General features: G+C 47.7%; 1 protein-coding gene across 2 annotated transcripts in view; it reads left to right on the top strand.

Moving 5' to 3' along the window:
- Nucleotides 1–13090, top strand: part of AMOTL1 (angiomotin like 1) — a 311572-nt gene that overhangs the window by 230958 nt on the left and 67524 nt on the right. For both annotated transcript variants that reach the window (XM_086935303.1, XM_086935302.1), the window contains 2 exons: nt 1495–1783; nt 12034–12178. In XM_086935303.1, coding sequence (XP_086791429.1) covers nt 1495–1783; nt 12034–12178 — 434 coding nt within the window. The remainder of the gene's footprint in view (nt 1–1494; nt 1784–12033; nt 12179–13090) is intronic.

Raw genomic sequence — 13090 nt, 5'->3', positions numbered from 1 at the left:
GAGCCTACTCCTTGATGCAGGATATCGCAGCACATTCCTGGCCTTCATGCACTACATCTACAAATCACCACCTCTCAAACCTACCCTCACAAGCTGTCTGCCGCCACACCAGTCCCCATTGTTAAACTACCTACTCATGGTCTCTTCACATCAAGTCTGTCACATTATCCTGTCGGACTATGCTGATATATTCTCTTTATGTCACAATTGAACATCTTGTGAATCACCCAACCAACTTGTGTCTCCGTACATATATGCATGACTGTACAGCGCCTTTCTCATCCACACAAGCATGCATCTAATTTTCAGCTGAGGGGAGGGAACAGCACTTCGGGGCTACAGTAGTGCCAGGAATGAGCCAAAAAACAAAGAGTCCTGTAGGAATTAAAATGGGAAAAGGAACTTTTTGGAAAGCTTCTTTTTTTTAGGGGGGGGGGGGGGCACTGCATAAATTTGCCAAAAAGAAATCCAAAGTGGATTTTTTTGAAAGTTTTGTGCAGATTCGTCAAACACCACCAGTATTAAGAAAATAAAAAATGCCATTCCCATGGAACCTCTGACCTTACAATAACTGCACTGCCGCTGCCCTTGTAAAATATACATATGACAAAGGATTCCTTAGCCGAAACATCAACTTTCCGACACAATAAATAATGGGTGACCGCACTGGATTTCGTTATTGTGAATTTGTTGTTTGGACATTTGACGGGTTGCACACCTGCCTTTGTCTACCGTGTCAAGAAGGTGGATGGTATTGTGTATCAATCAGCATCTATATATAATATTGTGCCCATGAAGATGAGGTGTCTATTTATATTGCTATTGTTCTACATCCTTTTTATAAGAATGTTCTTTGTGCTCATCTCGGATGTAATATATATCATCTAAAATGCTTTATATAGTTTATAAGTGAAAACTATTTCCATTCATGTTCCTGGTCACAATATTCTGACTGGGCTCTGACGTCATGAGTGAGTGGCAGAGACCAATGAGCAGTCGCACAAGAAACTCTCTTCTCGGCTGCTCCATTGATGGCAAAATGTGCCGTAACTTAATTGCTCTACATTTCTGCCATAAATTGATATTTAGATTTAGGCCCTCATACTGTATTTTTTACTATGCATTATGTCAACACATCATGAAATTCTGTGACCAGTAACTATTAGCAAACTTCTGGGTATTAACAACCTGAGTTCCTTCATTTTGCCCATTTGACATGATAATGTTATTAGCACATTGGGGTATTATCCCCAGTTTTAGCACTGAAACTTAAGCACAGGACTCTGTGATTTAGGCTGACCCGTACATGCAGGAAAATTTAGTTGAGAGTTCATATGGCAACATTAGCCATTGAACATAGGTATTGCATAGTTCGTTCAGGTGAAATGTGCTCAGTAAACCTTAATTAAGGGCATAAATATTTTTTATCATAGTGTTATGGTCATTCATATTCTTACCATGTCAGTAAAATGTCTGTCTCTTTATTTTTTTAAGCCGACAATGCCAGCAACCATTCCAGTCCATGCCAGCACATCACCACAGTCCCATGTCTTCCCAGGGCTCCTCAGGAAGTGGTCCGCCGCACTCCGCGCCCCTGGCAGCGGCACCGAGTGCTATGCCTACCCAGGCAGCGCCTGCTACGCCGCCGAGCCAGCAGCTCCCACCTGATGCCTTTGCGATCGTGGAGCGAGCACAGCAAATGGTGGAGATTTTATCCAAGGACAACCGAGTGCTGCGCCATGAGCTGGAGGCATTCTACGAAAAGACGGACAAACTTCAAAAGGTACCTGAGATCTGTTGTTCGAAGCCTCCACCTCATACAAGCGTGAGGCGGCCATGCAGAATTGTGGGAATGTTCCCTTCTGGTCAGTTCCTAGCAAGCCACTTTAACATCAGTAGCTATCACTTTCATTGAGTTGTGTCAAGTTGTTTTGTGTAAACTGTTTATGGAACTGAGGAGAAGTACTACGGGTTACCCTTGTGGTTGCCTTTTCCCTCATGGGTGGTATGTCAGTCTTAGGGGTGACCTGTACAGGAGTGAGCTCTCATCCGGGCTGTACAGGTGAGATTTTATACCCTGAGGACACATTCAAGTGAGCATGCAATCATCCAGGTCCCAACTCATTTCGATAACATGTCACACTGACGCATGTCGCCACCTGATGACTGGAGTCCAGCCTATCCAGGATCCCAACATTTGGACAACATTCTCCAATAAACACCCGGTCTTTTCCAAGTCTTTATTCTCCAAGAAATAGGGATTTTTGATAAAACGGGTTTTCATAAACTGTTTCACTGGTAACTTGGCAAGTTAATTTACATTATAAGGGTGATCCAGATTGCCAAGTCAAATTTATTTCAGACGCTTATGTAAACACATACTTCATAGCTCACTCCTTCAGATGCAAGTGCCCTTCTGTATCGACTGCACAACAGAGTATGTCACTTATATGATGCTTCTTTTAGTTGCGTCAAAATGGTGGCACCCCTGCAACTCCCTTATGTGAACCAGTGGGACAGTCTGCCCCTTGTGTAGCGCTACAAAGTTGGACATGGATGGAGTCCCCGGCCAGGAAACCTGTGGCTTTTTCTTAGCTTAATGCCATTTCTCCGGAAGTGTGTACCCAAAGAACGGAGTTCCCTCCGTACCCTATCTCCCACACCAAATTGTGGTCCATGAGAAGAGGTGACGCACAGTGCCTTGCTCACTTACTGTGACTTCCGGGTGGACTTCATTCCAATTCCTCTTAATCCTCTGTATCCTGGTGGCCCTTGAGAACAGTGTGGGGGACACGCGGGCCCCAGGGAATCTGGCAGCCTGCATCTCGTACCTAGTCAGGAAGTATGGCCTAGTTTAAGGTACCTACAGGCAAGTGTGTAAAGATACTCTTTCTTCCCCCAATAACTCTCGGAGTCGGATGGTGGTACCAACCTCTTTATTCAGGTACATACATACAAGGAGCGCAAGGCATGTCCTGCGCCCAGCCTGCTCGCGCTCTGAATGCCGCGCTCCGCCTCCCGCGCCTCTACGTCAGCGCACGTCACGTAGCCACGTGACGTGCCGTGCTAGCGCGCTCACTACATATCTCCCTTTTTTCCAAAGAGTTATGTGAACAAGTCCTGACTCATATCATAGTCTCTGAACCTCACTGGTGGGACCACCGCCCTGCCCCTTCTCGTCAGTCTTACCGGGGAACTGGCAGTCGTTGCTTCTTCACTCTGTCCACTCTCTAGCGCAGCCGCGCCAGGCACACTCCGACTGCTGTCTTCCTCCGGCTGACACTCTGCACTGGCCTCTTGATCTTCGTTACTACTTTCTCCTAAGTCCGGGTCTTCACCTCCATAGTCACTGGAGTGGTCACTGTTGCTCTCACTCTCTTCCCTGTTGTCTCTGCTTCTCCAGTTGAGTATTTTATTGCACCTGGCCATGCGATCCTGCGACCACACGTTTCCATCGCTCAGCAAGGCCGCCCGGCCCTTGATTTCCACAACTCTCAGGGGCCTGCTGTATTTACTTTCCCCTTTTTTCTGTAGAGTGGGCAGTCTTACTCTCACCCATTCCCCCTTTTCGAGGGCAGTGTCTTTTACATTCCTCCTCGCATCATAGTGTTAGGTATACACTGCTTGTGCCTTCTTCAGATTGGCTTGCACCACTGCCGGTGACCACTCACTCTTGATAACTCTGTCCTTCCATATCCTGTTGTCTTGGGTGAACGGCTCCCGGCCCCTTAATATCTGGAAAGGGCTATAGCCAGTGTTCGTGGGAGTTATCCGATACGCCCACACCATGTGCCATATCTCCGCCTCCCAGTCTTTGTTGTCTGCAATAGCCGCTTGTATCGAGCCCATCACCACTCTATTGAAGCGCTCCACCAACCCATTCCCCGCCGGGTGATATATGGATGTGTGTTTAGACGCTATTCCATTTCTTTGCATAAATTGGTTCCATCTGTCAGAGCGGAATTGGGGCCCATTGTCACTGAGGACACACTTAGGGATGCCCTCTCTCACGAAGGTCTCCGCCATGAAGCTCACTATTTTCTCAGTGTCCATTGTTTCTTCGATCTTTACTTCCGGCCATTTCGAATAACGATCCACCATTACACAAATGTATTTCTGTATACCCTGTGCATTCAGCACTGGCCCTAAAATGTCGATGGACAGTTCCTCCCACGGGTTTTGTGGAGGATCAATCTTTCCCAGGGCAGGGCGCAATGGTTTAAGCGTTTTGTCCGCGCCTTGGCACCTCAGGCACTCTCTCACGTGTCTTTCCGCTCTTATGTCCATTCCTGGCCACCAATAATTCTGCTTGGCCCTTAGTTTCAGCTTTCCCACTCCCAGGTGGCCTTCGTGTAACATGTCCATCAATCTGGGTATCATCGTTGACGGGGGTATGACTCTTTCCCCTCTGTATATAAATGTTCCCTGGTCATCCATAGATAGTTCCTCTCTCACCTCGAAGTAGGGGACAAGGCCACGCTCTAATTTGCATTTGTCCGGCCAGCCTCTCACAATGTAGTCCTTCACTTTCTCCATATTCGGGTCTCCTTCATATGCCGTTCTCCATTCCTGTTTGCTGATAGATACTTCGAGGTCCTCGGTGAGTGCGACCCACTCTTCCCCTGCCTCCGGGCATTCTGTACTGGGCTCCATCGCTGCCGCCCTACTCAAATAGTCCGCCACTTTGTTCCTGTTCCCTGGAATGTGTTCAACATCATAGCGGAACTCCATTAATTTGAGCGACATTTTCGAGATCCTCGGTGTTGCTTCCGCATGTCCACTGGAGGTGAGCACTTTGAGCAGGGGCTTGTGATCGGTCCTCAACCGGAACCTTGTGCCCCACAGGAACTGCCGGAACCGGGACATGGCCCACACCACCGCCAACATTTCTTTTTCAATCACACTATATCTCTTTTCAGTGTCATTCAGGGTGCGGGATGCGAAGCATATGGTTTCGACTCTCCCCTGACCTCGGTCTTGCATGAGGACTGCCCCCAGTCCTTTATCACTTGCATCTGTGGTTAGTATGGTGCTTCCTTGGGGGTCGAACCCTTGCAGTGGAATTGCCCCTGCCACTTCTCTCTTTATCATTTCAAATTCCCGTTGGGCTTCCTCTGACCAACAGAACTCGCTGTTCTCACGGGTTGACAGCCTCATGTGGTGAGTTTTCGAGGCGAAATGTTCAATGAATTTCCCATAGTATTCCGCCATTCCCAGGAATGACCTGACTTCCTCCTTGGTAGCTGGTGATGGTGCGTCGCAGATCGCCTTTACATTTTCACTCTTGGGAGTCACACCTTGAGCACTGATTTCGTGGCCCAAGTACGTTACCTTCTCCATCCCTATCCGGCATTTGGCCCATTCTGCTGTGAGGCCCTTCCCTTCCAGGATGCCCAACACCGCCTCCAGCTTCCTGTCGTGGTCCGTCCTGTCCTGGCCCATCACCAATATATCATCCTGGAAGTATTGCACTCCCTTGAGGTCCTGAAACAGCTGATGCATGAGCTTTTGAAATACTGCAGCCGCCGAGGCTAGTCCGAACGGCATGCGGCGGAATCGATAGCATCCGAAGGGAGTTATGAAGGATGTTAAGCTGCGGCTCTCTGGGTGTAACGCTATCTGGTGATACGCTGAAGTCAAGTCTATGGTGGAGTACCACTGAATACCCCTGGTGCTGGCCAGCATCTCCTCTATCCGGGGAAGAGGAAACTTCTCCACCACTATATTTTTGTTCAATTCACGTAGGTCCACGCACAAACGGACCTTCCCGTTTGGTTTCTTCACCACCACCAACGGCGATAGCCATTCAGCACAGGCTATCGGCTCAATGATCCCTCTTTTCTCCAGCTGTTGTAGTTCTTCCTTCACGTCGTCCCTTACTGCTAGCGGGATGTTTCTCACCTTGTGTGCCACCGGTACGGCTCCTTTTTTGAGTACGATCTTGTGTGCAAATCTGTCGAGTTTGCCCACTGAGCCTCCGAAGACCGTTGGGAACTTCTTCCTCCATTTATTCGTGTCCAACGCTTCCTCCGGCTCCGTCAATAATATCTGTTCCTTGCCTCCCGGGTCTAGCTTGATGCCCAGGTCTCCTTGGTCGAGCCATCCTAGGACGGAGGGACCTTTCTCGGAGACATACAGTTTGCACCTGGCCTCTCTGCCCCTGAACTCGAAGTTCAATCTCCTGCACCCGGCCATGGGGATTCGATCACCGTTGTAGGTAACGGGACGTATGTCCAGCTTGTCCAGCTCGGGGCCCAGTCGCGGAGCAAACTTCTCTTCCCACACGCTCCGGGGGATGATGGTGTAAGGCGACCCTGTGTCTGCCACCACCTGGACTTCGACGCCTCCGATCTTCATTTCCATGACGGGTTTCATCGTTCTTCCTCCGCCGGTGCCACGGCCTCGGTCGTTTATGCTTAATATTTCATCGTAGATGCAGAGGACTGTGATCACCTCTTCCTCTGCTGCTTCTTCTGGCTCCTCCGATGCTTGGGCCACGTACTTCACAGCGTTCTTGGCTGCCTTCTTCCTGCACGCCTTTTCAAAATGGCCGATTATTCCGCAGAACGTGCATTTGGCGCGAAGCGTGGGGCACTTCCGGTCGTGCGCCTCGTGCGTCCAACTGCCACATCTGTAGCAAGGCCGTTTGTTACTTCCGGCCTGTTTGCCAGGGTTGCCTGGGCTGTTCCGCCATTTGTCGGGACCCTTTTCTGGCTGTTTCCGTGCCTGATTATCCTTGTGGTGTTCTTCCTCGTCTACTTTGTTCACCGTCCCACTGGGCACGATCTCTTTCTTCGTAGCCGCTGCACACCTTCGTGCCAGTTCAGCCCTTTTCACTATCACCAACACGTCCTTGAGAGAGGTGTCCCCTGCGGCCCATAGCTTGTCCTGCACGCTCGTGCACGTGGTGTGCATCACCACTTGGTCTTTTATGAATTCACTTTCCCAGTTGGCATATTTGCACGATACCGCCAGTTTCTTCAACGCCGCCACATATTCTTCCACCGTTTCCCCGGGTAGTTGCTTCCTTTGCTGGAAGTTAAACCTGTCTACTGAGACGCACACTGAGGGTTTGAAGTGTTCTTCTAGGTCTTCCAGCGCATGGGCATACACGTCGTCATCCTCTGTCTCTCTCTTCTTCGGCACCAAGCTTTTGTAGATCCTTAGGCCTTCAGGGCCCAGATTCAGCAGCAGGATGCGTTTCTTTCTCGGCGGCTTGAACTTCTCCTCGCTCTCGTCTTCCATCACTTCTATGAAATTGTCTATGTATTCCTTCCAGTCCTCCCATTTCATGAGCGGTTCTCCCGGTCGGGGAAGGAACTGGACTGGCGCTATCGCGTAGCCCGCTTGTGCATTCATCTTCTCCGCCCGGGCTGCGGGTAGCGTACCTTCCAGGCTTCTCGGGCTCCCTGGTGCACCGTTTCGCTCTTCCTTCTTGAGCAAGGGTGGAGGGCTGTTCCTTTCAGCCCTTTCCTGTTCGGGTGGAGTAGCCAGTGCGTATCCCGGTGGGCCGTGACCGTGACTGGCTTCCTACCTCGGTTGTTCAGGGTTCTTCGACCGTCGCTATTTGTGCTCTCGGTGCTCTGTTCTCTTTGCTGATGGTTGCGTTGCGCTCCTTGCCGTGCCCTATGAGGATGGGGTCGCTGTGCGTACCCTCGGGCCTTCCTCGTTTCTCCTGCGCCACCACTCCGTTCCGCCGTGCTTCTCGTAGTCTGCGTGGTGGGGGTCGTGGGTCGGTATCCCACCCTCGTCGCCACTGTAAAGATACTCTTTCTTCCCCCAATAACTCTCGGAGTCGGATGGTGGTACCAACCTCTTTATTCAGGTACATTACATACAAGGAGCGCAAGGCATGTCCTGCGCCCAGCCTGCTCGCGCTCTGAATGCCGCGCTCCGCCTCCCGCGCCTCTACGTCAGCGCACGTCACGTAGCCACGTGACGTGCCGTGCTAGCGCGCTCACTACAAAGTGTACTCTGCGATCCTACGGATTTCGTGTAAATTGCCGTGTTCAGGTTTGACATTTTAGCTTGCCACTAACATGCAGTCGTGGTATGTTCTTAAATGAGGTTGCGCCATGAAGGGGGTGCAGTGACAGAGTGGGCTGTATATAGTTTTATTTATGGTTGATGGTCGTTTCCCGTTAACAAGAGAACGTTTCTAAATGAAAGTACACACGCGTTTAATTGAAATCACACGTGTTTTTGTGGGAAATGGTTCACTCGTAAGATATGCGACACTTACAACGCAGTACTGAACTCACGATTGCATTTTGGTTTTTCTTTTTTTGTAGCACTAATTTTGCAAGTTTACTTTTTTTTCCCTGTACACTACCAGCTCCAAATTAAAACGGCGTAAATGAATTCTGCAACCGTCTCAGAGCGCCAAGCGGTATTGAACATTTTAGATAATTATGGTCGATAAAAAAAAACAACAGTAAGCTTTCGCGAATTGCTGCTCGTGGTTTCAAACTGTTGTCGTGCTTGGCTGGCGCCCGGCGTGAATTATAAAGCGTAGGTTGGCTCGGCTTCTGCGGCTGCCGCCGAGTGTAGGTGTGCGGTGGGCTGGCACCGGAAGCCATCAACAGGCAGATCCGAGTTTGAAAGGAAATTGGAAAGCTACAGCGAAATGCGAGCATGTTAATTCCACGGTTCCCCTCCCCCATCGGGAGCATTAAACAAAAGCAGCTTTGATGGAAAATCTTTTTATCTCGAAATGAGTCTGCCTTCTGTCATAATAGCTGCCGGCCATGTGCAGCGCTCGAGGGGGCGCTGTGTTTATGAAACCGGGCGCCGTGGCCGGAGGGCCGAGTGACGCGTGCTCTTTGCAGTTCTTGCACAGCACGGGCCCCTCGCTCAGTGCTAAGAGGCTACAATAATTTGACAAGCACTTTAAAATGTAGCAGAACAATATGTTTCCAGTCATTTACATCAGGCAACTTTTCCGGCTTAAACTGGCCTCTTGTAGCAGCCGCACTTTGCACGTGTGCAGGAAAAAAACAGGTCTGTATTGTGGTGACTTACACACCTAATTGAATATTTAAAGACTTCACAAAATGTGAACGAGTAACAACACCTAAAAGCAAACTATCGTTAACTACCACCACTCATTGAAAGCAATGTATAATATACTGTATTTATTGTTTTCATTTACAATTGCTCATGCTGCTGGGTTGTGTAATCTCACTTGTTACATTGTCTAGGTCGTTTGTAGTTTCCAATTGTCACATCAGTGTGTCACGAGCATTGAATTTGGTGTGCAAGTTGTGGTTTCCATGGCTGTTGTCCTAGTTATTGATTGTGGAACTAAACGATAACTGGCAAATAGCAATGGAGTGTCACAATTGGGGTACAGCAGGTCCACCATTCCCATGCCCTAGGCCCGATAGCTTTAAAGAAGATTAACTTGACGAGCTTCCTTGCATGCTGGTACTAGTACTCCTTTACTGTGCCTTATCTACCAGCACCTTTTAGCTGTCTGTAGATGAAAGCCGCTTGGAGGCCATGTGAAAAGCATAAAGTGGGCTTAGAGCAGTGCCTAATTTGAGCCAGTGGTGTCCCGTGCTTAGCACAAGCACTTAACCTCTTGGGTGCCCATGACGAGCTCAGCTCGTTTTGCAGCACGGTGGCGCTGTGCTGATGACGAGCTCAGCTCGTCATGACTGTTACGGAACGTCCACGCTGGGATAATTCCCCTTGTGTGTTGGGCGTTCCATTGGAACGGGCGTGGTCATGACGAGCTCGTCATCAGTAAAGCGCCACCGTGCTGCATGACGAGCCAAGCTCGTCATGAGCACCAAGGTACCGCGCGCGGCCCCCCTTGCTTCTTAGAACCAACCCCAAATTTCTCCCCAAGGTGGTTTCCAGTTTTCATCTCCATCAAACAATTGAGTTGCCAGTTTTCTTCCCACTTCCAGAGTCTGTACTGGAACTCATCTCGCATACCCTAGATGTCGAAAGAGCGCTACTAATTTATTATGTGGCTAGAATAGAACCTTTTTCTTAAAACACAACTCTTTGGGCCAGATGTATGAAGCATTTTTGAGGTCGCAAACGCCCGATTGGCAGAATCGAGCCGTTTGTGATAGAAAAATCCTTCATCTGATGTACTACAAGCAAAATGTGATTCAGTAACTTGTCACCGAATCGCAATTTGTATTTGCGATTCGGTATTTGGAAGAGGCATGTTATGGGCTTCCTTTCCAAATACCAAATCGATCTAGTATGTATTACTAATTTACAACAGAATTCTGGTTGCAAAACAGTAATACTTTACCACCATTTAAAAAGTGGTGTTAACCCATCCGTAAATGGGAAGGGTTCCCTTTGGGACCCCTTCCCCTTTTAGAATGTTGAAAAATATTTTTTAAGAGCAGGCAGTGGTCCCAAGGGCCACTAGCTACACTGATAAAAAAATGTAACTTAAATATTTATTTTTTTCTTTTTAAATGACTTCCCTTTTTCCTGTAAGGAAAACGTGTGGCATTGTTTTTTTATTATTGCTTTATTTGAAAGCAATCACAGACTTAGTGATCTGCTGACTCCAGCAGACCACCTACCCTGTGATGGCAACAAATCCTGGCAGTTCGGGCTGGACTTTTCCCATGAGACACAGGGTCAGACTGATTTGCATAAGGCCATGTCTGAACTTGGGTGGTGGAGTGAGCTTAAGAATGGTGATGGATTAAACCCAGATCAGTTGACTGGGGGTGAGTGTTTGATTTGCTCAAACGCGCCGTCTATCATCCCCTTTGGCAACAAATCCTAGTCATCACAAATTGCGACCTACCTCATTAATATCCATGAGGAAGGTCTATTTGCGACCCACTAGGAATCACTTATGAAACTCAGAGGAGTTTCATAATCCGGAATAGTGATTTCCGAATTGCGATTCACAGAAAATCGGAATTAGGACACCGCTATTCCTAATCTTTGTACACTGGCGTTTAGTGTCCTTCTCCAAACCACAAAAAGGGCGTGCTATTTCAAAAGCAGGTATTGCTTGTTGGCTTGTCATGTGTATCCAAACTTTATGTGCAAGAACTAATGGGTCCCTACCAGACCCCATTCTGCATGCAAGAAAGGGGCTACTATGGCCTTCTTAGGGAACATACCACTAGCTGACATCTGTAAAGCCGCTATTTGGTCCACTCCTCACACTTTTACTCAACATTACTGTGTAGATGTTCTACCTAGGCAACAAGCTAGAGTTGGCCAAGCCGTTTTGCACACAATATTTCAATCTTCTGGAACAGCTTCAGGCTGAGTACACATAGCATGTCTTACAATGATTTATATAACAGTCTATTACAGTACCAAATCTTGGGGCTCCGTATTGTGGCCTGATGCACAGCCCTAGTAAACATCAAGCCCAAATTACAGCACCAGTGAACTCCACACCCAAGGGCTGCTACTGATACCTCAAGAACCTGTATATGTCTGGCAGCCAGCCACAGTGAAAATCAAGGGGCCCTTCAACAAATTTAGCAGTATTTCCGACTATGCCACTGGATGAGTCCAACAGTATATGGTTTTTCCGCTGTATTTATGCTTGTCTGTCCAACATCGCATGTAATCACCAACTGACTTGTCATCAGAAGTTGACTTCATCCCATTCTCTAATTTCTGGTAGTCTTTAAACCCAAGATCCGTTCATTACGAAATCTTGTATTTTCTGCCTATACCCATGAATATGTTTAAATAGCAAATTGGATGTGTAGTCTACCTGTCGGAGTTCATGCAAGGATATTCGCTGGACTGGATCTAGACACTTTTTGGTTCCCATATGACTGGCAAAGGAGCATTGCATAGGAGCAATGGTTCTCGAATGGCCAGGAAGTGAGTTGCTTTGAAGCTGGTCATCGGCTGTAGGGAGATTGTTGCCTGCACTCCTTGTTTGATGAACTGTAAAATGTTGATAAGTTTTTAATAAGAATGGGGGGGGGGTGAGGGGAAGTACGGAAATTGTTGGTAACTCTTCAGCATAATTTTAGATTGTTATTCATTTCCATCTTAATAATGTTGCATATCTATTAGTTTGAAATGGAAATTCATAGGATCTCCGAAGCTTACGAAAGCCTGGTCAAGTCCACCACCAAGAGAGAAGCGCTGGACAAGGCTATGAGGAACAAGCTAGAAGGAGAAATTCGGAGGCTGCACGATTTCAACCGCGACCTCAGAGGTAAGGTTGCTACATGCCGAGACATAAAGCCTCTCCAAACTACCTGGCAAGTTGGTAGGAGTTTGGTGATGGTTTTTGTTTCTCTAAATTTACAGAGCCCAGTAAAAGTTATTGATATTCCTAGAGCAAGAATGCCTCGAAGTGCAATTTATATAAAATGTAAAAATGAATAATTGCTGTTGGACCACCAGCCTCTACTTGATTACTCTATGGAATTAGCACAAGCCTTCTTACTTTGCAGGGTACTTAATCTTTCCTGTTGCAGTGCTTAATTTGAGCCAGTGGTTTCCGGTACTCAGCACCCTCACTTATTTGTCAACACCAGCACTAGTAACACTCTGTCACAAGGTCGCGCTGTCTAATTCGAAAGCACAACAACCGTTAATTCATAATTCTATATACATATTACCTGCTGCCCAAGCCATTCTTATAGCTTTGGGAGCCTAGAATAGCTGGCTAGTATTTTTTTTTCTATAATTGGCGGCAGTGGCAGAAGAAACGTGTGGTGCAAGCTGCAGCAGCCTCCTGACGAGAGCCCTGGCACTTACTATTTTTACATATTAAGTACTGTCCTGTGGTACTTAATATATTTTGCTGATTACATAGGGACATGTAGAACTGTAACAAAGTCAATTACTAGATATTCTGTGGAGTCAGAAGCCATGTACCGACTCCACAGGGACATCTCGTCCTGGCCTATGGCAATATGTCCATTATGTTTTTTGTGCACGCTGTAGAGGGGGAAGAACAGTCCCCAAATTACTTTTTTTTGCAGTGGATGTTCACCTACACCAGTGTGTTTCCCATAAAAAAAAAAAAACCCTACCCTGCATGGAAGGACTTCTCCACTACTTGCTTTTTTCTGCAAGGCCGCACAGGTCCCCCTGATTGCTGTCCTATTTCCACACAGTG

Source organism: Lissotriton vulgaris, chromosome 8 (assembly GCF_964263255.1).
Source record: "Lissotriton vulgaris chromosome 8, aLisVul1.2, whole genome shotgun sequence".
Classification (NCBI taxonomy): domain Eukaryota; kingdom Metazoa; phylum Chordata; class Amphibia; order Caudata; family Salamandridae; genus Lissotriton; species Lissotriton vulgaris.
The sequence above is the reverse complement of the archived record's forward strand: the minus strand, read 5'-3'. Positions and strand labels throughout refer to the sequence as shown.